Here is a 24,728-nt window from a genome sequence, read left to right on the forward strand (position 1 = left end):
TCGCTACAATTTGCTTGTCCCAAACTGCAATTCCCCTGCTATTTCCAAATAAAAATCTTTTTTTTAAGCTTGCCTCAGTTTACATCTTTATTTAAGTCAGTAACACCCACAGCACTTCCTGCCTAAATTTTTCCAGGCTCCAGTCGCAGCCTTCAGATGTCCCATTGCCGCCCTTAGAGGATTCTGGCTGGTATTAAAACAGACAAAAATCGTTGTAGCCAATATCTCTGGACTGCAAAGTTCCTGCTCTGGCCTCAACTTGGGCCACAGTCTTCCCCATCGCTCTCTCGGCGGTGCAGCAGTCATGCCTGCCAGAGTGGATGCTCGATGGCTCTGCGGCGGGTTGGTGGTGCCTCAGTTCAAGGCGAGGCGCTACTCAGGCTCCCAATGGCCAGCTCCTGCCAAGCTGGGGGTTCCGAGCTTTCCAGCTCCGCCCAGCGCATGCCCCTCCCGAGCCGCCGACTCTCTGTCGCCACCACTTGCAAGTCCCTGCGGTGAGTGACCAGTATCGGTATCGTGGTGCTACTGGGACAGATGCTGCGCCGTGGGCAACTCCCTGTAGGTGAGCAGTGGGGATCCCGAAAGTGGACGCGGCTCCAGGTGTGCCTGGGTAGTGTCCTTGCTGCCTGCCCGCTGGGAGGGACAGCGCACCAGGGCCTGCAGTGTGAGTTGAGCGGCTTGGGGAGGCTTGGGGACCTCGGGGTGGTCTCTGCAGCGAACTGGTTGAGGAAGCTGGGACTTCGTGTATGAGAACTGGGCGGTGGAGGGGGATTAGGTGTCATGGCCTAAGGGGCTGGAGCCCTCGGAGGAAACTGAACTGGGGACGGCCGAATGGCCAGTGTGGTCTGTCCTTTCTCCTGGCCTCCAGGAAAGTCTGGTTTCACTCGAGCACAACAGGTAGGCGTGGACTCTCCCCAGAGCGGGAGCCAGGGCTTTGGGGAAGGTCGAAAGGTCGGGGCCTGCGGGTCCAGCAGGCCACTCTCAGACCCGCCCTAGCGACGCCCGCAGGGCCCCAAAATGCAGCCTCGGCCGAAGTTCTCGGGACTCTGGCGCGCAGCCCTCTAGGTGGGTTTCCAGGAGGCCACAGGGGAGAGTGAATATGCCTTCTGCCTGGAGGACTATTTCCAGTCCTTCCCGCAAGGAAAGAGAACTTTTGCTGGGGTTGCATTTGCCTAATTTGAGGAAACGTTTCTTATCGTGCTTTTGGCCAGGACAGTGTCTTTTCAAGTGCTTATAAAGTCTTTAGAAACTTTATAAAGTGCTTTATGATACTAGTCATAGTAACGTAGACGCCTGGCAAGTTAAGATTTTTGCAGTTGTCAAGTTAGATAATAGTTGTCAAAGGATTTGTTCCTTCATTAAAAGTCATAATTATACTTTATGTGCATTCATTTATTCAAATATTCAGTGGCTTTTATGTATCCGTAAGGAATTTACAGCCTAGATGGGATGTTAAAAGGAGGGGATGAAAGGGGCCCACGAGTACGATTCCGAAGCAGAAGGGTCCTTAGTCCTGGATATTGGATGGTTGGGGAGAAAACTGCCCTGTTTTGTTTTCTAAATATTTGGAGAGTAAGTCTTTGAGAAAGCAACTTTAGAGTCTTACATTTTAATACTATCGTTTTTTATTTTCTTTGATAAAATGGGTAAGCAGGCAGGGTTTATAACAAAACAGTAACAGTTGGAAAAACTACTCTAGGCTGGCTTTGTCTAAGAAAGCAGTTATTTTTTATATAGATAGCTACTAGTACAGGAAATGTCTCTTGACTTGACAGGAGACCTGAGTTTTAGCTCAGGCTTCTCCACTACTATGTGGATCTTACATGGGTTTCTCTTTCTTTCTGTTATCACATCTGACTTCAGTGACAGAAAACACATAATCCACACTAACTTGAGTATTTGTTTAATTACACAAATATGAATACATTCTCTAAGGACCCTTCGAGAAAAAATGTGGGTACTTTTGTCTTTAAGCAGCACACCTAAATTTCATTCATCTTTATTTCAAAACGGGGATTGGGGTAGTGTATAACCTTTATGAGCCTTTCTTAATTATTTTATGAATGAAGTAAAAGATTAAATTCTGGATTTGTTTAAGCCCCTTCCTATTCTGAATTTTTTTAATTTTTAAATTCTGGTTAACCAGTTCAATGACAATCTATTTTTTTAAGCTTTATTGAGTCTTTTGTGTCTCATTAATTATCTGTAGTGTAGTTGAGGGTTTTGAACAGTACTTGAAAAGAACCATAGTTCTTTTTTTTCTTTTTCACTTCTGCATTTAAGGAGACTTCAGAATATTATTAAACTTCTTTTAAGAAATGAATTAACTGAGACTTAAGGAATTGGTGAAGATTTATTTATATCATTTTATTGAATACCTTGGCTAGTTCTAGTGTTAACTTCTTTGGATTAGATGACTGGTCAGCAATTGACAGCCTGTGGCTCAAATCCATCCTGCTGCCAGTTTTTGTAGATAAAGTTTTACTGGAACACAACCAAACTCATTAATTGTTTATGGCAGTTTATATATTGTTTTTGTGATAGAGACTGTATGGTCCCCAAAAGTGAAACCTTCTCTGGTGTTTTATAGGAAAAAAATTTGCCCACGCTGTATTACAACTCTAAACTCTTAATCACTAAATCTTTTGTAGGAGGAAAGGTTAAGTTCAGTTTTAATTCTTAATCTTGCCTTTTCATTATTGTGCCAGGTGAACTTTAAGGTTCCATAATTGTGTCCGGATCCTAGATGTGTAATGATGCAAGGGGCATGGCTTTTCTGTTACATTTACGTAAAATAGTTTTTAATTTCAACACACCTAGCCTTTTAGAAGGCTTAAGAGAAGGAAGGATTTTTATATGTTTTCTAGCAACTTTATAATTTTTAATTTTAATTTAGATCTGGTGTAGGAAGTTTTCTTCATTTAGTAAACTTTTTAACATGTCATTCATGGTGTCTATCACAAGTAACAGTAAGTACTTTTACTCAAAATGTTTTTTAAAACATATCAGTTGATGAAAAGATCGGACAGAAAATTATTGGAAGTGTAACTGTGAACATGAAATCAATGTTTATCTGCAGTAGATACAAATGGGAAATTAGACTCTAAACAGTTACCCAACAGACTGAAAATGGAGCATGTATCTTGAGTCATGCTTGGGTTTTTTTTTTTGTTTAATAGTAACAACTTAAAAGATAATTATTTCTAGAAAAAAAGCATAACTTAGCCACATTAAAGCACCAAGTTAATGTCACCTGCCTAAGAAATTAGAACTAGTTATATGACAGAAAAGGGAAAACTTAACAGGAAGTGATAATTCTAAATATCTAAAATTTATTATATGCTATTTCTAATCATAAAACCATGGTATGGTTCTAAGTTCACTAAATTAAATGTTTTATATGTGTACTTTTTTGGTAATTTAGTTATACTTGTTATTACCCAGATAATCCTTCTCTATTGGTTAATTACCAATATAAAACAGTTATACAACAGCATCTGTCTATATTCTTTTCTGTTGCATTTGTGGTTTCTATATGTTGAAATATGCATTTTTATGTGTATGTGTAAATAATACCTCATTCAGTACATTCTTTATGTAAGTAAAATTATCAGAAAATTGAAATTACCCATTGAAACACCAAAAAACTATTTTTAATTTTTTTGGAAGGAAATATGAAGAGCAAAAAAGAAAAACATACATATATGGGCAGAAATTCCTTAATCTTAATTCCAGAGTTCTAAGGGCTCTGAAGCCTTTTTAACTCATTTGACCGCAAAACATAACCCAAAATTATATGAAGCTATTTATAGTCATTTTTAATCCCACCTTATGGTAATGTTTACCTTTTGCTGCAGAAATATTGGTGGGTTTGATTACCTCTAACTCCCAGACTCACTTGGGGGTTAGAGGTAATAGAGGTACGTTCGCTGGGGGGGCCGTGACAGTGGTAGCCAAAAGGCAGAGTAATCATGGAGTTGTTCCAGGAGGCTATCCTTGCGAAGTTAAGAACCTAGCCACCCATCTGGCAGAGAATGAAAAGTAGTGTCTTCTAAGAAAACTCCTCAGGTTAGAATCCAGGAAGGTAAGAAATGTAGCTAAATTCCGGGTTGCATATTCCATAGGGTATGCTGTGAACTAGAAATGAGGACCATGAGGGAAGCCAAAATGTCAGACCATAGTGCAGATTAAGGGTGAATCTGCGAATGCTGACCCGGATGCAAGAACCATGACCAGTTAGAAGTGGAGATCCTAAAGCAGGCAGTGTCTAATGGCTGTACTAAAAATCCTATGTGGCGGGTGACACAAGGAGCCAATACAGGGATAATAAGTATTTTGAAAAATTGAGCAAGGATTCCTGGCCTCTGCTGAGCTGAGGGAGTAATGGCATTTTTTGTACATTGCTCTTGTATTGATACTAAGTAGTCCACATTGCCTTGATTTTTAAAATATGTATAGTAAATAATATTTTGGTCACTTTCATCACTAAGAGCTGCTTGCTCTTAATGAGTGCTCCTTCACTTTAGATATGGTGCTATGCATCACCTAGCTAGAATCCAGATAATTGTTAGTCATGTCTAAACTAAGAATGAACAGGCTTTGAGGGATCAAGGCACTTAGTTCAGTAAAATTTATCATCTTTGAAAACAATTAGTTACTGTATATTGTTTTGAAAAAATCTTTTTTGTTTGGTTTTTACTACATGTTATTAGATTCTTAAGTATGCTGAGTAGTGAGATTGCTTAGAGGGGGACTTTCAGACAAATGAGGGGAAGGTAAAAGAAAAGTAAGGTTTCTCTTATCTTAAAATCTGCCTTCTGGAACTCCTGCATGTTCAGAATGAAATATCTCTTCCCAGGGGGAGATGGAAGAGTTGGTTTGTGAAATGAAGAGTGATAAAAATTGTCAAGAGTAGCCAAAGACTGAGGCTGGTATCTCTAGAAGACCTCACACTTTAACAGAAAGCCCCCAAATCTGAGATGTTAAGAGGAGAGTGAAGTGATGAACAGCAAAGATAGAAGGATTAGATGCTTCAGGAATGGCAATACCTCAGTAAATCAGCCATTGGTAACTATGAAGAGGCTGTATGAAGTAACCTTCCTCTTTGAAGGAACGTGTTCAATGAAACTAGTCAGATGTAGGTCTTCTTTCTTCCACTTCAATAACATCTTGACCTTGGACAGATTTCTTACTCATCCTCAACTGTAAGATGAGGATAGTAATGTCTAAATTTTTGTGTTATAAAGATTAAATGAGGTAGTGAATTAAAAGGTTCTAGTAAGTAAATCCTCAAAAAAGTTAGTTCCGTTTCCTATTGCTGCCTTAGAGTTGGTTCCTAGTGTTCAGTTCTCCCTCCCATCACTTCCTTTTACCCTTCACGGTTTTTGCTTTTGTAATCTGGAAGGATAATTGCTATAAGTGGTTGGACTTCAGTTGGGGGCCCTATTGGTAATCTCCTTCAGTGAATCCACTTCTGCCATTTCTAACAGTAATCTGCAGCACTTTGGAAGAACAGTGGAGGAAGGCAGCTTACAAATTTTCATTACTCCTATTTGTTTCCTGTTCCATCCTAATTCTCTGTCCTATAGGATGTGCTACACATCTGTTCTTAGAGCTGTTTTTGCTGTTCCTGCTGGCTTGTGTTATGCAGTGGTGAGAAGTATTATTCTTCCCATTCCTACCAAGTTTGCAGGAAATATTCTTAGCATCTTGGTACAGACACAGTATGTTTTTATCATATTAAAATAAGGTATTGGTGCCTATGCCTGGGGCACATTGCAAGTCAGAGTTTTATATATGACCTAAGACACATGAATGAAGTTGATTTTTTTAAAGATTTTATTTATTCTGGGATAAAAGGGAAGGAGGGAGAAAGAGATGGGCGGATATATCAGTGTATGAAAGAAACATCAATTGGTTGCTTCTCCAGTGACCTGGCCCACAACCCAGGCATGTGCCTGGACTGAAATCAAACTTGTGACCTTTCACCTTATAGGATGACACCCAGCCCACTGAGCCACAATGGTCAGTGTGGATTAAGTTGATTTTATGGGAATTTGTATTCAGAATTCCATGAATCATATTTTAAAATATATGGTGGTGGTGGTGGTGTGTGTGTGTGTGTGTATACACTTAAATATATTTTGCTTGGAAAGGGTCTGATTTGAAACAATTAAAAGTATGAATAACACAAATTTTTACATGTGAACTGATAAATCTTAAAAATATTAGATTAATTAAAACTATCTTTTCTTTTTTATTCATAGTCCAGCAATAATTACAAGAAGTTCTATCTGTGTGTATTTAGAAATCTGAATTTTTAAAATTTTATTGTTTATGCTCTTATAATTGTTCCTGCTTTCATTATTTTTTTTGTTCTATTACAGTTGTCCCAGTTTCCCTCACCTATTGCTCTCCTCTACTCCTCTCCTCTCCTCCACACCTACCCTGTTGTCCATGTGCATGGGTCTTTTATACATGTTCCTTGACTAGTTCCTTCCCCATCTTTCCCCTGTTTTCCCCCTCCCCTCTGGTCACTCTTGGTCTGTAGCTTGTTTCCATGCCTCTGGTTCTATTTTGCTTGTTTTGTTCATTAGGTTCCACTTATAAGTCTTTTGCCACCTGGCTTATTTCACTTAACATAATACTCTCCTGTTCCATCCATGCTGTCACGAAGGGTAGGAGTTCTTTCTTTCTGCTGTGTAGTACTCCATTGTGTAAATACACCACAATTTTTTGATCCGTTCATTTAACGATGGGCACTTGGGCTGTTTCCAGCACTTGGCTATTGTAAATAATGCTGCTGTGAACATAGGGGTGCAGAGATTCCTTTGATGTTTTAGGATTCTTAGGGTACAATCCCAGCTGTGGGATCACTGGATCAAAAAGCAGTTTCATTTTTAGTTCTTTGAAGAAATTCCATCTGTTTCCCACAGTGGTTGCACCAGTCTGCATCCCTACCAGTGGTGCTCTAGGGTTCCCTTTTCTCCACAACCTCCACAGCACTTGTTTTTTGATTTATTAATGATAGCCGTTTTGGCAGGTGTGAGGTGATAATATCATTGTAGTTTTCATTTGCATCTCTGCTGGCTAGTGATGTTGAGCATCTTTTCATATGCCTGTGGGCCATCTGTATGTCCTCCTTGGAGAAGTGTCTACTTAGGTCCTATGTCCATTTTCTAATTGGATATGTGTCTTCCTGTGTTCTCATATGAGTTTTTTATATATTTTGGAGATCAAACTCTTGTTCAATGTTTCATTGGCAAATATATTCTCTATACAGTGGGTTCTGTTTTCATTTTGATGGTGTTTTCTTTAGCCTTGATTTGATATAGTTGCATTTGTTTGTTCTTTCCTTTATATCCCTTGCCCTAGGAGATATGTTGGTAAATATATTGCTGTATGGGATATCTGAAATTTTACTGCCTATGTTTTCCTCTAGGACTTTATGGTGTCGTGAGTTATATTTAAGTCTTTTATTGGGCTATCTGTTCTGTTCCATTGATCTGTGTGTCTATTCTTATGCCAGTACCAGACTGTCTTTAAAAAATATTTTTTATTTAATTATTGTTCAAGTATAGTTTTCTGTCTTTTACTCCAAGCCCAGGCCGCCCCAGGCTGTTTTGATTACAGTGCCCTTGTAATACAGTTTGATATCAGATATTGTGATCCTTCGTATTTTGTTCTTTCTCGAAATTGCCTAGTCTATTTGGAGTTGTTTATGGTTCCATATAAATTTTTGAAATATTTGTTCTAAATCTGTGAACTATGCCATTGCTGTTCTAATAGGGATTGCGTTGAATCTATAGATTGCTTTTGGGTGGGTAGTATGGATATTTTAATCATGCTAATTCTTCCAGTCCATGAACATGGTTCATGCTTCACTTTACTTGTGTCTTTCTTAATTTCTTTCTTCAGTGTTGTGTAATTTTCTGAGTACAAGTCTTTCACCTCCTTGGTTAAGTTTATTCCTAGTTGCTGTAGCAAATGGGATTTTTTCCCCTAGTTTCTGTTTCTCATATTTCATTGTCGATGTACAAAAATTCCTTCAATTTCTGAATACTGACTTTGTATCCTGCTGTTTTGCCAGATTCACTTATTAGGTCTAGTAATTCTTTGGTGGAGCCTATAGGGTTTTCTGTGTACACTATTTTATCTCTGCAAACAATGAATATTTTACTTCTTTTCCAGTATGGATGCCTTTTATTATTTATTTATTTATTTATTTAGTCTGACTGCTGTGGCTGAACTTCCAATACTGTGTTGACTAAAAGTGGTGAAAGTGAACACCCTTGTCTTTTCCCTGATCTTAGGGGGAAAGCTTTTACTTTTTGCCTGTTGAGTATAATGCTTCTCATATATGGCCTTTATTATGTTGAGATATGCTCCCTTTACTCCCATTTGCTAAGTGTTTTTGTCATAAATGGGCTCTGTAGTTTATCAAATGGTTTTTCAGTGTCTATTGACATAGTCATGTGGTTTTTGTTTTCATTTTGTTCATGTTGTATTATGTTTGTTGATTTATGAATATTGCACCATCCTTACTTACATCCCTGGGATGGATCCCATTTGATCATGGTGTATGCTATTTTTAATGTATTGCTGGACGTGGTTTGCCAAATTTTTGTTGAGGATTTTAGGATCCATGTTCATCAGCAATAGTGTCCTGTAATTTTCTTTCTTTGTTGTGTCTTTACCTGATTTTGGAGTTAGGATAATGCTGGTCTTGTTAAAAAGAGTTTGGGAGGCTTCCCTCTTCTTCAATTTTTTGGAATAGTTTGAGAAGGATAGGAGTTAGCTCTTCCCTAAATGTTTGCTAAAATTTGCCTGTGAAGACATCTGGTCCAGGGCTTTTGTGTGCTGGAAGTTTTTTTGATGACTGCTTCAATTTTAGTAGCTTTATCGGTCTGCTCAAGCTTTCTACTTCTTTTTGATTCAGTTTTGGAAGATTATATGTTTTCAGAATTTGTCCATTAGAATTCTGAATTTTAGATAATCTGTTCCAAAATATTAAATCACAAATGGCCACTTTTAAGTAGACTTTTGATGTTGACTTGCTTGATATTCTATTTCTAATAAAAATCCTTATAGTATAAACAAAAAGTAATTAAAATTTTCTTTAATTTTTTTCTTAAAAATTTTTTTTTACTAACAGTAGTTTTTAGTAATTAGTATTTCAAAAATTGTTTCTAGACCACCAATTTCATGAGATTCCCAGCAGGAGAAATAAAAGAAAGAGGTGGAAGTGGGGGGAGAGCTGTGCAGTTACAACATACTGAGGTATCAAGTGCTCCAGATACACGCCCTCCTGGAAGTGCATAGTGTACACTGCCATAGCGCATGTTTGGACACCCTCTGTAGGAAAGAAAACCCCTAACTTGGCAAAGTGTTTGGATTTGGATTTCCCATCCCCTCCCCTTTTCCTCCCCCCGCCCCAAACATTACTCTCATTCTTTGGCCCCATCATTCTACTGAACAGAACACTGTCTAGGAAACACTGCTTTATCTATGGGACACTCTCTTAACATATAAAACTCCTACACTTGTCATTTTTATAAAGATTTTTAATGAGAGACTTCTGAATATGTCAAAAGTATCTAACCATTTCTCTAATGTAGGACTTGTACGTTTCCACTTGGCACTTTTATAGTGCTATAATCAGTACTTTTGCTTCTGTTAGTTTCCTTTTTCATTACCATGGATTTTCAAAAGCTGGATACTTTCGTCAAATGGTTTTTATTTTTTTTTGGCTTCTGATACATTCTATTTTCCAAAAGAGCTGAACCTGTTTGTACTGTCACTATAAAACTAACAGCTTTTCTAAAATTTTAGTGTCAGCTATAAAAGTTTTATACTTACAAAATTTAGATTTAATATATATGCAATTTTGAACTATTCAGCTAAGGCAAATTCTTATTGAGCTTGAATCTTTATTGTACACTTCACATTTGAAGTATTCACTATGATAATTTATTTTTAGGGTTGTTGCAGAGAATTGGACTAAAAGTAAGCTCATACCAAATAACATCAAGTGCCTTTTTGATGTTAGTGCCTTTTTTCTAAGGCACTTTCAGTTGCTACGGGCTTACCTAAATTAAATACTATCAAGATAAATATTTCCTAGGTGAATGATAGGAGAGCAGTGGGGCTACTCTATGTTATTTAGTCTCAGTATTTTTATTTATAAATTAATAGTGGTAGTAGGTGTTTTTATGATGGCGGTATGAGGATTAAATGAAAAATTCACTCATCACAGCACCCCAGCCTCCAGAAATTCTGATTCATTTAGTTACCCTCAGCTTTGGTATTTTCAAAGCAGCTTGAGTTGAGAACTCTAGTCTACATTGTATAGGTCTGCTAGCTTGAAATGCTTAGCCTCCTTTGATTTTGACATTTTACCTGCCTCATCTGTATTCTTCTTTCTTTGCTGTTTTCTCAACACTTCCCCTTTCATTGTTTTACCCTTATCTTTGGAAGAGTCGGGAGATAAAGCCAGTTTTGTGATTTACTTTATGGAAAGATGTAGGGGAAATAAGTAGAGAAAGAGTTCAAGTATAAGGTAATGCTTCCACCGTCTGCCTCATGCCCTGTTTGTTCTACACATTTTGTTCCTTGCATCTTTATTTTTTTAATTGAAGTGTCCCTTACATCTTAATGTCAGAAACACTGTTTTTCCCCACTGTGGAAAGGCTTCCTAGAGTTAAGGCAAGAGAGTGAGGTGTGTTTTTTTTTTGGCCAAGAAAACCTGGGTTTATTCTCAGCTCTGTTATTTGCTGACATCTTAATTGGTCTTTTATCCACAAAGTTGGGATGGATAACATCTTCTTTACTTTCTTCCTTGTGATGCTTAAAGATGATACAAGTTTTTTTAAACTGCTTTAAAAAAGTTGCCGGCTCAGTGAATAATAGCTACCATTGTTACTTTGTGGTTTGAGACTCCATTGGGAAGTAAAAGGCATGGCCGTGAGCTGCTGCAGGCTGTGCCTGTGTCCTCCCCATTCGTGGTGTTACCAAGATGATGCTGACAAATGGTATTGTGGATTTAAAAGTGAGGAATCTAACAGAAATTCAGTTTATTGGTTTTTAAGAATTTATTTAAAAAGTTTAAGTTACCGAAAATTTGGAGACTGTAAAAAGAGAATTACCCACAGTGCTACTATTATGATAATCATTTTTAAGATTGTTGAATCATGATTTGGCAAAAAACCAGGAGAATCTCATAGGCTGAGTGATAGGTGATGGCTAGAGAAGCCAAGCATTATTTTAAGAAGCACAAATATAATAATGGAAAAAGTGCTACACCAGGAGGAGACAGTACAAGATATAGCGGAATTGATCATGAAAAGCTTCCTAAAAGAAGTGGTTGTTTTTTTTTTAGCTGAATTTTAAAATAGTGAGTTTATTGTAGAAAGAAAAAAAAGCTAGTTATTTCATATTCAAAGATGGAAAAAATACAACCTTTGAAAACCATCAAGACAAAATTGCATTAAAGAACTTTAAAATTATAAACACTTTGCTTAAATTGTACCTTAAAACTGGTGAGGTATAGTGGTTGTGTTGGCAATCCAACTTTAGTATGCCTAGGGATATTTCAAGTATAGTAATGAAAAGACCTCATTTTCTTTCTACCAGGGTAGCCTTCCTTAGACAACATCTTAAGCATGATACTCTGTGTAACTTATGGGTTCCTATTTTGTAATGTGTAATTTTGCAAAGCCTGAATCACACACGTCAAAGGGAATCTTAGGACAAGATAAAATGATCCAGCTTTTTTCTAGATTAAAGCTAATTTCTGGGTGTTTGTTTTTTGAAGGGCTTGGATTTTAAGATATATATATTTTTTCTAAAGTTTTGGAGATTCTTGAGAGGGTTTTTTGGACGTATTTTATGCTTTTTGGACAAAACACAACACTAGAGCCTGGAGGCTGAGTTGAAGCTGTCGTGAAATCTTTTGGAGACGTGAAAGACAAAAAAACCCAATTGATATTGAGACATACTTCAGAACCTTGCCCGTTTGATACATGTTACAATTAGTTCCGTTTACTCCCTGGAGACTTGTTCATTTTGTAAATTGGTCTTTTCTTTTTTCTCTGCAAAGAAAAAAACTAACAGACCAATTCAACAAACCTATCTTATTTTGTGTTTGATGTTCTCTTTGATTATTTATGATTAACCTCTTTTCCCTTCCCAAAATGATACAATAAATCATTATAAAAAACTACAGTGACCAAAAAGATAACGGAGACCTTCCCCCCCCCCCCACAGATTTCAGTGTATGTTCCCATTTCTGCTAAAATAGATCTATAAACCCTAGATAGAGAAAATTATGTTAACACTTTCTGTCAGTACTAGCATCATCTTAGCTTCTCAGTGTCTCAGTTTTCTCATCTCAAAATAAGGCTAATAAAAATGGCTGCCTCGTGGACAGTTTTTCATATTATTCAAGAAAATATAAAGCATTTAGTCTAGTGCCTAGATTGTAATAAGTGGTTAATAAATAGTTGCTTCTGCCAAAAATAAAGGCTGGCATTACAGTGGGAACAGCAGATTTATGAAATCATTTTTCCAAGTAGCATAATCACTTTGAAAAATATATTGCTATATAGGTTTACTTTTAATAAACTAATCACCTTTTCAAAATATTTTGTTCATTTATTTTTGGAAAGGGCGGAAGAAAGGGAGAGAAAAATCAATGTGCAAGAGAAACATCAGCCGGCTGCCTCTCACACAGCCCCAGCAGGGGTCGTAGCACACAACCCAGGCATGGAACCCAGGGCATGGTGCCCTGACCAGGAATTGAATTGGCGAACCCTCAGTTTGCGGGAAGATGCCCAGCCCACTGAGCCGTACCAGTCAGGACAGCTGATCACTTTGCAATCTCAACACATACACAAAAATGGAAAATAAGTAAAAAAATTAGGGAAAGAAACACCCTCTATAGAGACATAAGGTTGTGGTTATATTAAAATGTACAGTAATAAGCATACTACATTTTAGTCATCTTCCTAAAGTGAAATTCCAGAAAAGAGCAGGAACATGTTACTTGCAAAATGTCCTTGCCTCTCTCATTTATGTGGAGATCACAAGTGCAGTTTAGATTTGTGTGTTTAGGTACAAGTTTACTAATATGAATTGTCTACTTCTTTTAGTAACTTATATGAGAAAGTATTGAGGGCATTGGAGATAACGTTATGCCCTGGTTATGATACCTAGCTTTTTACTGAATTATTTATTATTGCATTGTGTTAGCTATTTTGCTTCTTGATAGATCATTTTACACCACAATATTGCTGCTGCCTAAGGAAAAAAAAAATGATTCTTCAGCAATCCTAATGACCTCAAAAGGGTAATTTGATTCTTAGAATAGGAGTTTGACTTGCTTGGTGATTATAAGACATTTTCTCTGTGATACTGCGGTCGTTTTTTTTCCTCACACAATCATAGATATTGAATGCAAACTTGTTTTTCACTTTCTGTGTATTAGGTTTCGTCCAGAAATTACTTCTTTAGCATCTATTACTTTTATCCTTAATTGCGTGTATCTTCATCAGTTTATTTTGATAATTTAAGAAAGGAAAGGAGGGGTTTTTTTAACAAGCAGCTGTAAGTCATGTTGTCTGGTAAAGTGATTTTGTTATCAGTATTTTTTATATTGTTCTTGTTCCTTAAAATTGACATATCTGAATTAACCTAGTATGTAATTTTTTTTGAGGACTGTCAGGGCCAGGTCACAGGTGGTATTGGGCAGGTGGGCAGGACTGATTGAGAGGGGCTGGCCCAGATGGCTAAAGTAGCACACAGCCTTGAGGAGACCGTTGGCAGATGAGTAAACACTGTCCTTTGGCCGCAGGGGCAGCATCATAGTCAGAATCTAGATTGTTGGCCCAAGTCAGAGGATTCACGTAAGATAAAGGATAGGAGTTGAAAACTAAAATACCCACGGAAGTTGGCTTATAGTGTAAGTGAATAACGCAGGCCAGGTGGCAACTGTGGCGTGTTGGAGAGTCCTTGCTGCCCTTGCATTCAGCCGTTCGTTGCTGTATGGGAACTTAGGCCTAGATGTTTATGTAAAATCCTGTATTTAAATGCTAGTAACTAATTTTTTTCCTAATAAGTTGCAGGCCAAATTTGGCTAATGGGTTACCAGTTGTGACTACTGTGTTTCAAAGAGGCTCTTTTCAGCTATTCAATAATCATGATGACCTAAAAGTGATAATTAGTATGATGATGATGACCGTAAATTCTGATTCATTTTTTAAAGCCAGCTTGTGTTTTTTTTAATTTCTTATATTTTTCAAACTTAGTGAGGTCTTTTAAAAATACAGAAAAATTAAAGAATAATAAAATGGTAACTCACATACCCACTATGCCTTCAACTGTTAATATTTTGCCACATTTTTTGGCTGATTGATTGATTGATTGATTAATTAATTATTAATAAATAATATTTATTTACTTATTTATTTATTGATTTACTTACCCATTTGAAAATGGGTTTCAGACATCATGCTACTTTATTGATACATGCTTGAGACTGCACATTCTAAAAATTAAATGTCACTTAATCACAGTGTCATCTTATAACTTGGTATGTAACTCTATGTGTGTGTACATACACGCTTATTTTAAATGCGTTCTGGAAAGGCACTAAGGTGTGTTCAGGAGATGCTCATGAATTAAAAACAAAATACAACCTCCTCTGTCTTTTGTTGATTATTTGCTACAACAAAGTGAAGTCTACACTGGATCTGGTCAGAGCAGATTATGATCTTTATTGCCACAGTCCCTGGACACCATCCATCCAAGTTCCTTCTAAAATGAATTTACTTTAACAACAAGGCTCACAGAGATAAGGAGACTATCCTGGCAGAGATGGGACTCTCCTAAAATTGCTGGCCTTGATCTGCAAGTAAAGTCTTTACTAGGTTGGGGGAACAGATGCTAATGGGAGTAATACCTTCTGCTTCCAGTTTGGATCTCCAGGTAAATGACAGAATATGTACCTAGGCAATACCCCAGGGAGATATCAAGCTTTACTATAGAATTTTAGTAGGAGGTCTACATATTTGGTCATTTGTTAATTATGCACCCATGACCCATTTTTATACTACAGTGAAAACTGAAAAATCTAATGCCTGAATAGTCTAACTGTAACAATTTTCAGAATTTTAATGGAATGTCTCTGTTTAGTAAGTTCTTGCATATGAATGTCAATAATGCTACTCCATTTTGCCTGTCTGCTCTCTAAATAAGGAATATAGAATGCGAAGATGCACTTTGTATCATTGTACTAGTAAATAAGAGTTTAGTATTGGGATTTACCATGTTTAACCCTAGAGCTGTTATGAAAGATGACTCCATTTAGTTATGCTTTGTGCTCTTCTGTGGAGGATTTCTGTGGTTGCCTTCCTTTTCACTGTTGTTTTAAAATGTTATTTTCCTCTCTTATGGATTTTTTTCCTTAGGTGTATTGACTGATGTTTAATGAGGACAATTGTGACCAGTTAGAATTTTCTGCAAGGAATGGAATTAGCTCATAGCTTACTGCTGAATGAAGACGCATACAGTCAACTAGGTGAAGTTCAGAAGGCAGAGTTTATTTTTGATTGGTTGAGATATTTGGAGAAACTATTGCTAGCAACCAACAGGGTAGGTAAAATTACAAAAAATATTCTTGTTTGTTTGTTTGCTTGTTTTCTTTAAGTGCCAAATAATGTTTAGTTCCTTCGGTTTGCCTTTCTGCTTCTTTCCAGAATAACCTATATTAGCTTTCAAATGCTAGACCTTATTAAGACTTTATAACGCAATATTACAGGAAGTTTATTCTGTTCAAAAAAGCAGGAGAAAGTAGTCAGTACATTTTATATTGTTCAAAAATATATCAAAAACGTAACTGCACATTACATAGTAATAGATTTTATTTTCATTATGTTCTGCGCCTTATGTATCTTCATATGCATGGTGCCCAGCAGTATAGTGCTAAATAATGTCATTTGTAGGACCTCAAAGAAAGGTGTGGACTCTTTCTAATGAGAGAGCCTTTGAGTAAACATATTCACTTCTAAAAGCTTAAGAAATGGGTGGGGAAAAAAAAGAAAACATCACTTATATCCTTCATCTACATTCAGCAGTTAATATTTTGCTGTATTTGATTCACCTGTTGATTTACTGCACCCTGTGCAGTGGTACTTCTAAATACTTTCACATGCATTTAAAAATAAGAATATTCTACACAATAACAATACCATTTGTCTTGCAAAAGTGGTGCAAAGACACTACTTATGGAGGTGTTTATAATTTAACAAAAGACAAAAATCCCTAACACTAAGTTAATAGATATTTCAGTGTGGAAGTTTATGTCCTGGTGAGCACCTACCACATACCATTACCCAGGTAATGATACTCTGTATTTCTTTTTTGGAGAGCAGACAAGTAAAATGGAGTGACGTTATTGGCATTTATATGCATAAGCTTGCAAAAATATGCACTGAACTTAGGAAAAAATCTGAGTAAACAAATAACTTTTGCAAGGTCAGCTCTCGTGATAGGTGATAGGTTGCTGCTTATTATACAGATATATATGGGGTGGATACTTTTTTTTAAAAGATTTTATTTATTTATCTTTAGAGGGGAAGGGGAGGAGAGAAGGAGAGAAATATCAATGTATGGTTGCCTCTTGTGAGTCCCCTGCTGGGAACTGGCCTGCAACTTAGGCATGTGCCCTGACTGGGAATTGAACCACAATCACGTGGTTCTCAGGCCCTCGCTCAATCCACTGAGCTACACCAGGCAGGGCGGGGTGGATATTTGATAACTAAGAAGCTCTTGTTGAAATACAGATTTGGTCCACCTCCCAAACATAAGAAAAAAGATAGAGAAGAAACAGAACCTTGGTCTCCTTTCACAGGGTCTCCAGTAAATTGTGGTCCAGAATTCGGTTTATGGAGATAGCAGCAGGGCAACAAACTACCAGTAGTGTGGCATCCTGACCATGCCACCAATTTATTTGTAATTTTTAATCAAAATGATTTTATACTTTCCTAGAGCCTTTTAGTTAGTTCTTTAAAATATGGAAAAAAAGGGCCCTGGCTGGTGTAGCTCAGTGAATTGATCTCGGGCCTGTGAACCAAACAACCGTGGTTCGATTCCCAGTCAGGGCACATGCCTGGGTTGCAGGCTGGTTCCCAGCAGGGGATGCATGAGAGGCAGCCATACATTGATGTTTCTCTTCCTCTCTCTCCTTCTCCTCCCCCCCTCTAAAAATGAATAAATAAAATCTTTTTTAAGAAAATAAAATATGATAAAAGGAGAGGATTACATGTAATTAGGTTGACTTTGAATTGTCTTTTTGTTTCCTTCCTTTCTAGAGTGATGTGAAGGAGAAACAGAAGACTCTTGTTGAACAGCTCCTGTCTCTGTTGAACAGCTCCCCAGGGCCTCCTACCCGCAAACTCCTTGCTCAGAATCTGGGCATTCTTTATAGTGTTGGAGACACATTCTCTGTCTATGAGACAATCGATAAATGTAATGATCTTATCCGTAGCAAAGATGATTCCCCAAGTTACCTTCCCACTAAGCTGTGAGTTAAATACTAAAACTGAACATAAAACACAGTGGTGCTTCCTTGTGGTATCATTTTTATAAACTGAATACAAATTGTTTTAAATGTCAGTTTTAAATCTGACATTTTAAAAAATGTAACATGTTTCTACTGCTTGAGAAAGAGTTTTCTTTTAAAATATTTATTAAATATTTTAGACATATTTGAAATTCAGATTTAGAAATGAAGTTTTCTAAAATTTTCACTAAAATTTTAGCAGTTTAGTGTTTAAGAAAAAGTATTTTAAATTCTTCACATTTTTGGTCTTCTTTTATTATTTATTAGCTTTTAGTAGTGAAAATTAACAGTAAATATCCTAGAGAAATACTCTTCTAAGATCCTAAAAGAACAGCTTCATTTCTTTCTGCATAGGATTCAGTTCACTTTATCACCTGTGTTTTTTAAGGCAGTTGATAAGCATGTATAATTCCACAATAGTAATTTCATAGAAGGTTTTGTTGGTTTAATTTTTATAACAATGTATTTTCTGATAATGTTAAATTTTTCTGACAATGTTAAATCTTATTACATTGTATTTTCTGATAAACTTTTTAGATTTGAGAACATTATTTCTTGTATTTTTTTACCTTTAGGAAAGTCTTTAATTATCTAATATATAAAAATTTGAGGGAGTGGAATCCTTGCACTGAGATTTAAATTAATTGAAGATACATCTTTTTAAAATTGTTATTATTGAAAGTATAATTACTTGATAATCACCTGGTGTTGTGCCTTATAATTTAACAATGGAATAGATTCCAGAAAATTTTATCCTTTAAAAGTAAAATTGAATAGTGCTCGGTACATTTCTAAGTTTTTTTTTGTTCTGTTATTTTAATTCATGACTAATTTCTAATTTACATGTTGTTTCAGTGCTGCTGTGGTATGTTTGGGTTCCTTATACAAGAAGTTGGGTAGAATACTGGGTAACACCTTTACTGATACAGTGGGGAATATTCTTAAAGCTATGAAGAGTGCAGAGGTAAGTAACTGCAAGTTTGACCAAAAAATAATAAAAGATAGTATTCTATAGGTTTTATGGTTTCTTGAGCCAGTAAAAGAACCTTACCTATGACAAGCATATATAAGTATATATATAGAAATATATCCATAAGTGAAATATTTCTAGGTGATATATATGCACTTCGTGCATTGCTTTATTAGAGAAGCAGTAATGCAGTAATAAAATTTCATATATTCAGATGAATCCAAATGGGCAAAAAACTAAGGTAATCATTTGGTAGACCCATCTCTGTTCCCTCTGCTCCCTCCTGTCACTTTTCCATGTGATGCTACTTGTGCCAGAGCAAGTGCTTGTCACCAGGGACCCAGATACGTAGTTGGTAATGACCGTGTCACTGACTCGTGGTATAGCATTGTCAGGAGGGGGTAAGGAATATATATAATCAGGGTGGGAAGAGCATGGAGGGTGTAAGCATGACCAGAGTGTGCGTGGCCTTTCGAATACCAGGGAGCGTGTGCTCTCCGTCTCAGTCCCTTTGACTTGTCAGCATCGTTCACCACTGTGGGCCAGCCTTGGTTTTGCAGCTGTCTCTTGGTTTGACTTCCATGGCACTGTAATCTGTTGCCAACAATAGCTTTGCCAAAAACCCTGAAATGAAAGAATTTGTAAGTTTATGTACTAAAATTAAAAACAAAATTTTTATTGTGATGACATTGGTTAATCAGATCATACAAGTTTCAAGTGTACATTTCTCTGATACAAGATCTGTGATTGCACTGTATGCCCACCACCCAAAGTCCGTCCGTCTTCTGTCACCATGTATTAGGCACCCCCGCTCCTCGTTCCTCTGGTTACTGCCACACTGCTGTCTGTGTCCATGAGTTTCAGTTTTATATCCCACATATGAGTGAAATCATATGGTTGTTCACTTTTTCTGACTGACTTACTTCACTCAGAATTATATTTTTAAGGTCCATCCATGTCACAAATGGCAGTGTTTCATCTTTTCTTATGGTTGAGTATTCCATTGTATAGATGCACCACATATTCTTTATTCAGTCCTCTATCAAAGGACACTTTGGTTGTCTCCATGTGTTGGCCACTGTGAATAATGCTGCAATGAACATATGGGTGCATATATCTTAGCAAAGCATGTTTTTGAGTTTTTCACATAGATACTCATGAGAGAGATTCCTGGGTAATATGGTAACACTATTTAATTTTTTGAGGAACTGCCAGACTTTTTTTATAGTGGCTATACCAGTCAGCAGCGAATGAGGGTTCCTTCTTCTGCACAACTTGTTATTACTGTGTTGTTGGTAATATATCAAACATTTTAAATCTCTGATTCTTAATATTCAAGGATACCTTAGTGGCTTTAAATATAAAACATTACTCCCGTTTCTTTTGTTACCTTACTTAGCAAAACAGCCTAGAAGAGCAGTCCCCAACCTTTTTGGCAGCAGGGACTGGTAGACTGGGCACAGGGTCGGGGGTGGCCCTGTGCCAGGAGATGGAACTCAAGTGACCTTTGCTGGCTGCCGCAGACCGGGGCTAGTCCATGGCCTGGGGGTTGGGGACCCCAGATCTAGACAATAACTCTGAGATGATTTATAAAAATGCTGGCTAATTACATGTACACTTTTTAAATGTACCAAGAAAAAACATGGGAAGATTAAAATGTAAAATGTGTTAAATTTTAAGTAGCTGATTTAAGAACTTCAAGGAGAGGGACATCCATAATGTAAGACTGATGAGAGAATCTGCTCTGCAGATCACTTCGTAGCAGTGGTTTCCTGAAGGATTGAAGAGGGTGATTTAGAAGGGATGGTTAACATCTGTAAACCTGGTTTTACTTAGGGGAGATGTCTCTAACAACTTTTGTTTACTGAAATGTGGCCATTTTAAACTTTTTTTCTTCTTTACACTTTTTTGGGCCCTATGGTTAACAGACTCTGTAGGTCTTAGAAATGTTAACTTATTGAAAAGTATATTATTTCTTCACTTTTTTTTACCTTTATGATTTAGTTGATCATGTGGCAAATTTCAGAGATGTCAGAAGGGATTCCTACGTTTGATACATACCCATCAGTGACAGACAGCATTTGAAATTGAGATAAAAGAAAGTTCAGAAATTTCCCTTTAGGACCCATTTTGTTATGTCCACTTATAATTAGTCACTATTGTGACCCTTTGAACAAAGATAAATGAATAACATTACTATGAAAATGATACTTAATATTGACTTTGTCTTCTTCCTACTTTGCTTATTTTCAGTGGCCTTAACTTCCTGAGATGTTGAAATTGTTTGGGGCATTTAGTAAAACATCAATAATCCAAGCAGATATAACATCTTGAGTATTTATTATGTGGCAGGCTCTGTGGTGAATGTCTTCCCCACAGGGGTTTACTTCCTTCACATTGGCTCTATGCGGTTCACCCTAACCTCATTTTATAAATAAAGAAATAAGTAAGAACATCTTAAAGTCACAGATGTAAGGGTCAGAACCAAGACTCAAACCCAGGTCTTTTTAAATCTAAAGCCCAGACTTTTAACCTCTGAGTTTAACTCGTTGGACCAATAAGTGATAAAATGTCTACTGCATTTCAGGCTCTATGCTAAGCGCTTTACTTGTAGTAACTCTTTTGAGCCTCAAAACAAGCTGAGAGGTAGTTACTATTACCTTCATTTAAGAGATAAAGAAATAGATTTGTTCAAGGTCATGTAGCTAATAGGTGTCAGACCCTGCATTCTTACCATATTACCTCATTGTTAGCAACCAAGTATTGGCTATTTAACAACACACAAGGATGGTGCTAGACACTTTTCCATATAATTTTATTTAATCTTCACATCAATACCATGAAATTTGTATTGTGTTGAAATGTAATATATACATGTAACAGTTTTCAGATACTTTATAAATAGCAACTATCAGTGTTTCTTGATGTCAGAATAGGTTTGTTAGTAGGCACAAAAATCTTGAGTATTTCTCTCATCTATGAGGTAAATGTCAGTGTGTAATGCTATTCATCACAGTACTTTATTTTCCTATTTACATTTTTCTTTTCTCTTTGGTAGTCTCAAGGTCGCTATGAGATCATGCTGAGCCTGCAGAATATATTGAAAGGACTTGGAGCTGCCGCTGCACCTTGCCACAGGGATGTTTATAAAGCTGCTAGATCCTGCTTGACGGACAGGTCCATGGCTGTTCGTTGTGCTGCTGCAAAGGTGAAATGGTCTAATAAGCACGATTTCTAAAAATTTCTATGAAGAAAATTAAACCAGTTTATTCCTGTGAAAACACTAGTAACATCCCCATCTTCTTAGGCTGCAACTTTGGTAATCAGCTGTCTCACTTTCACAGGAGGAAATTGAGATCCAGAGAGTTACATGACTTTCTCAAAGTTCATCAAGTTAGCAGAAGTTAGCAGCACGTTATTGAGGGTAGTGAGTTCAAATGATCAGACTCAGTATTCCTTCTATTAAGTTTCCTCTGTATAATTCTGTCAATTACCATTTACATGTAAGGTTTATGTTGTTCAAAAGTGATTTATTTTTGTTTCTGTCATGCCTGATTAACATAGTTGCTTAGATAGTATAATAGAGTTGCTTGTGTTGGAATTATTCTCACAATTGCTTATAGCTTTCAGTCTGTTTCTAAAGACATTTTTTACAGCCTCCTCCTCTCACACTAGGTGAACACACTGCTCTTAGGACTTTGAATAAGTATTCATTTGTTGTCTCTAATCATTATTTAGAAACTTTGGATTTGTGTATTATTTTTGTTAGATCTTGATGGTTTATACAGCTTACATAGATCTGAACGTGACATTTATGTTTTGTTTTTCATTAATTTGTTTTTCCACTTGACCAGTGTCTCCTTGAACTTCAGAGTGAGGCCAGCTTCATGTGGAGTACAGACCTGGATAGTGTGGCCACACTATGTTTTAAGTCCTTTGAAGGTTCCAATTATGATGTGCGGATTTCAGTTTCAAAGCTACTAGGGACAGTGTTGGCTAACGCTATAATTTCTAAACATCCAGGAAAAGGTAACTTCATTTAATTATTTTCAGAATGTCTTTATTTTCTTTACAGTTGATTTAAACAAACACATATATACCATTACCACTAAAAGAGGCAAACTATTTTATAAATTAATTTTAGCCTGTAACATTGATCTAGGTCCTAGATTTCATTTTAAACAATAAAGTAAAAATTTCAGGGCAAAAAAAAGAACTCTTGATGAAATGTACTTTATTCAGTCAGTGTCTTCCTCTACATTATAGTCTTTTTTAGGTAAATTGTAAAGTGTTATCCAACAGATGGATGATCTAAATCTTGAGAATTTTTTTAAATAGAATGCATTTGATTATGGACAGAAAAAGAAAATGTCATTAGTAAGTTTGTAAAAGGGAGTGATGATATAAATAATTCCAAATAACAGATATAAGAATTATCTGAGAACACTAACAGTCCTCTCATTCTTCAATTGAGACCCACAAGTTTAAGATTTATAGTAAGAAATTTTTTGCCCTGGCTGGTGTAACTCAGTAGATTGAGCGCGGGCCTGCAGACCAAACAACCGTGGTTCGATTCCCAGTCAGGGCACGTTCCTGGGTTGCAGGCCAGTTCCCGGCAGGGGATGCATGAGAAGCAACCACACATTGATATTTCTCTCCCTCTCTCCTTCCCTTCCCCTCTAAAAATAAATAAATAAAATTTTTTAAAAAAGAATTTTTTTATTGTGGTTCTCCTAATCTTTTGATTCAATAATAATTTATAATTTATGGTGGGGTGGGAGGTAAAGTGAAAAGGTAGATTGGGAAGAGAAAGAAGCAAAAAAAATTCCTTAAATAAAAAAAATGGTTCAGGTCATTTAAGAGGTTTAGTCTTAACCTTCCTAATAATTTGAAATTAGAAGACATGTTTAATCAAGTCCTCTTGAAAAGGTAAGATGCACATTAATATGTCATTAACACTAGCACACAGTTGTAATAAAAACAAAAATGTACAGTTGCATAATAAATGTGAATGGTATTTAAATGTATATTCTCCTTTAGTTAGCACTAACCCTAACACCAGCAATTTTGTAATCAGACTAAGCAAAGTGAAGAATCAGCTTCACCCACACTAAAAAACTTTGCCCTAATCTTTTAGAAGTTCATCTGTAGTTTTTGCTTAGGGTATAATTGTGTCATTTTTGTACACATAAAAAGTGATCTAGATGTCTTTTTTTAAGTAGGGGATTAATAGCAACATAGCACTTAAGAATTTGGAAGACATTCAGTGGATATTTGTACATTCATCCACAATGTGCAAGGATTACATAGTACAGAATTGAAATTATTTCCTTAGTAAAACTTACAAGCTTCAAATAGGTGATATATTATACCAATGTACTTAAAAAGCAGGAATTGAGTATGACATTCTCCTAGCATTGGGATAGCAAAGTTCCTAGAAATTTATGTAATATTAATTACTTCTTGACCATGAACCTCAAGTAGGTCCTTGATGGTGACTGGCCAACATACTACTTTCCCTAATCCATTCACTCTCCTACTTTCTAATTAACTGTGATTATATCTTCTTCTTTTTCCATCTTTTTTTAAATGACTTTTATAGGCTCCCCTACCAAATTGATTCACCTTCTAGCATCTATACACATATACTTTGACTTTCCCTCTGTTGCTCAGGATGAATTATTCAGTCTTCTATTAAAGTCACACTTTAGACATGAAAATTACACCTAAAATATAGAATAGCCATTACTGAGAACTGTCAGATATCTAGTGAAATAAAAGTTTGACAACTATGAAGTTAAAGAAACCACACCCATCCTGACTGGTAGGATGGGCAGAGATGCAAAACAGGCTGGTCCCATATCCGCATGTGGTAGATAAAGATTTGGGATGGATATAGAGTCCCAGCCCCACACCAGGCTCCCCAGCCCAGGGTTCCAGTGTCAGGAAGAAATCCCTATAACTTTTGCCTGCAAAAACCAGCGGGTATAGAGTTGGTGAAAGAAACTTCTGGAGTCCCAAGCAACTCCTCTTAAAGAACCCACACACAAACTTACTCAGACTTACTTCCTCGGAGCTCTAGCACTGGAGTAGCAGCTTGAAAGGCACCAGCGGCCTACACGGAGGAACTGAAGTGTTTGG

At 36.7% G+C, this 24,728-nt stretch overlaps 1 protein-coding gene across 7 annotated transcripts in view; it reads left to right on the plus strand.

The window, feature by feature from the left end:
• Nucleotides 1–371: 371 nt before the first annotated feature.
• LOC118989925 (HEAT repeat-containing protein 5A) overlaps nt 372–24,728 on the plus strand; it is a 71,234-nt gene continuing 46,877 nt past the window's right edge. For 5 of the 7 annotated variants that reach the window (XM_037050266.1, XM_037050270.1, XM_037050269.1 and 2 more), the window contains exons 1-6: nt 372–664; nt 15,465–15,648; nt 17,367–17,578; nt 18,473–18,581; nt 21,646–21,795; nt 22,442–22,616. In XM_037050266.1, coding sequence (XP_036906161.1) covers nt 15,523–15,648; nt 17,367–17,578; nt 18,473–18,581; nt 21,646–21,795; nt 22,442–22,616 — 772 coding nt within the window. In that variant the 5' untranslated portion in view covers nt 372–664; nt 15,465–15,522. Of the gene's footprint in view, nt 665–1,764; nt 1,954–15,464; nt 15,649–17,366; nt 17,579–18,472; nt 18,582–21,645; nt 21,796–22,441; nt 22,617–24,728 lie in introns of those variants that run through there. The other 2 variants (XM_037050267.1, XM_037050268.1) reach the window with 2 other exon arrangements.

The sequence above is a fragment of the Sturnira hondurensis genome, unplaced genomic scaffold (genome assembly GCF_014824575.4).
Source record: "Sturnira hondurensis isolate 20B ecotype Veracruz unplaced genomic scaffold, ASM1482457v3 Scaffold0006655, whole genome shotgun sequence".
NCBI classification, from domain to species: Eukaryota; Metazoa; Chordata; class Mammalia; order Chiroptera; family Phyllostomidae; genus Sturnira; species Sturnira hondurensis.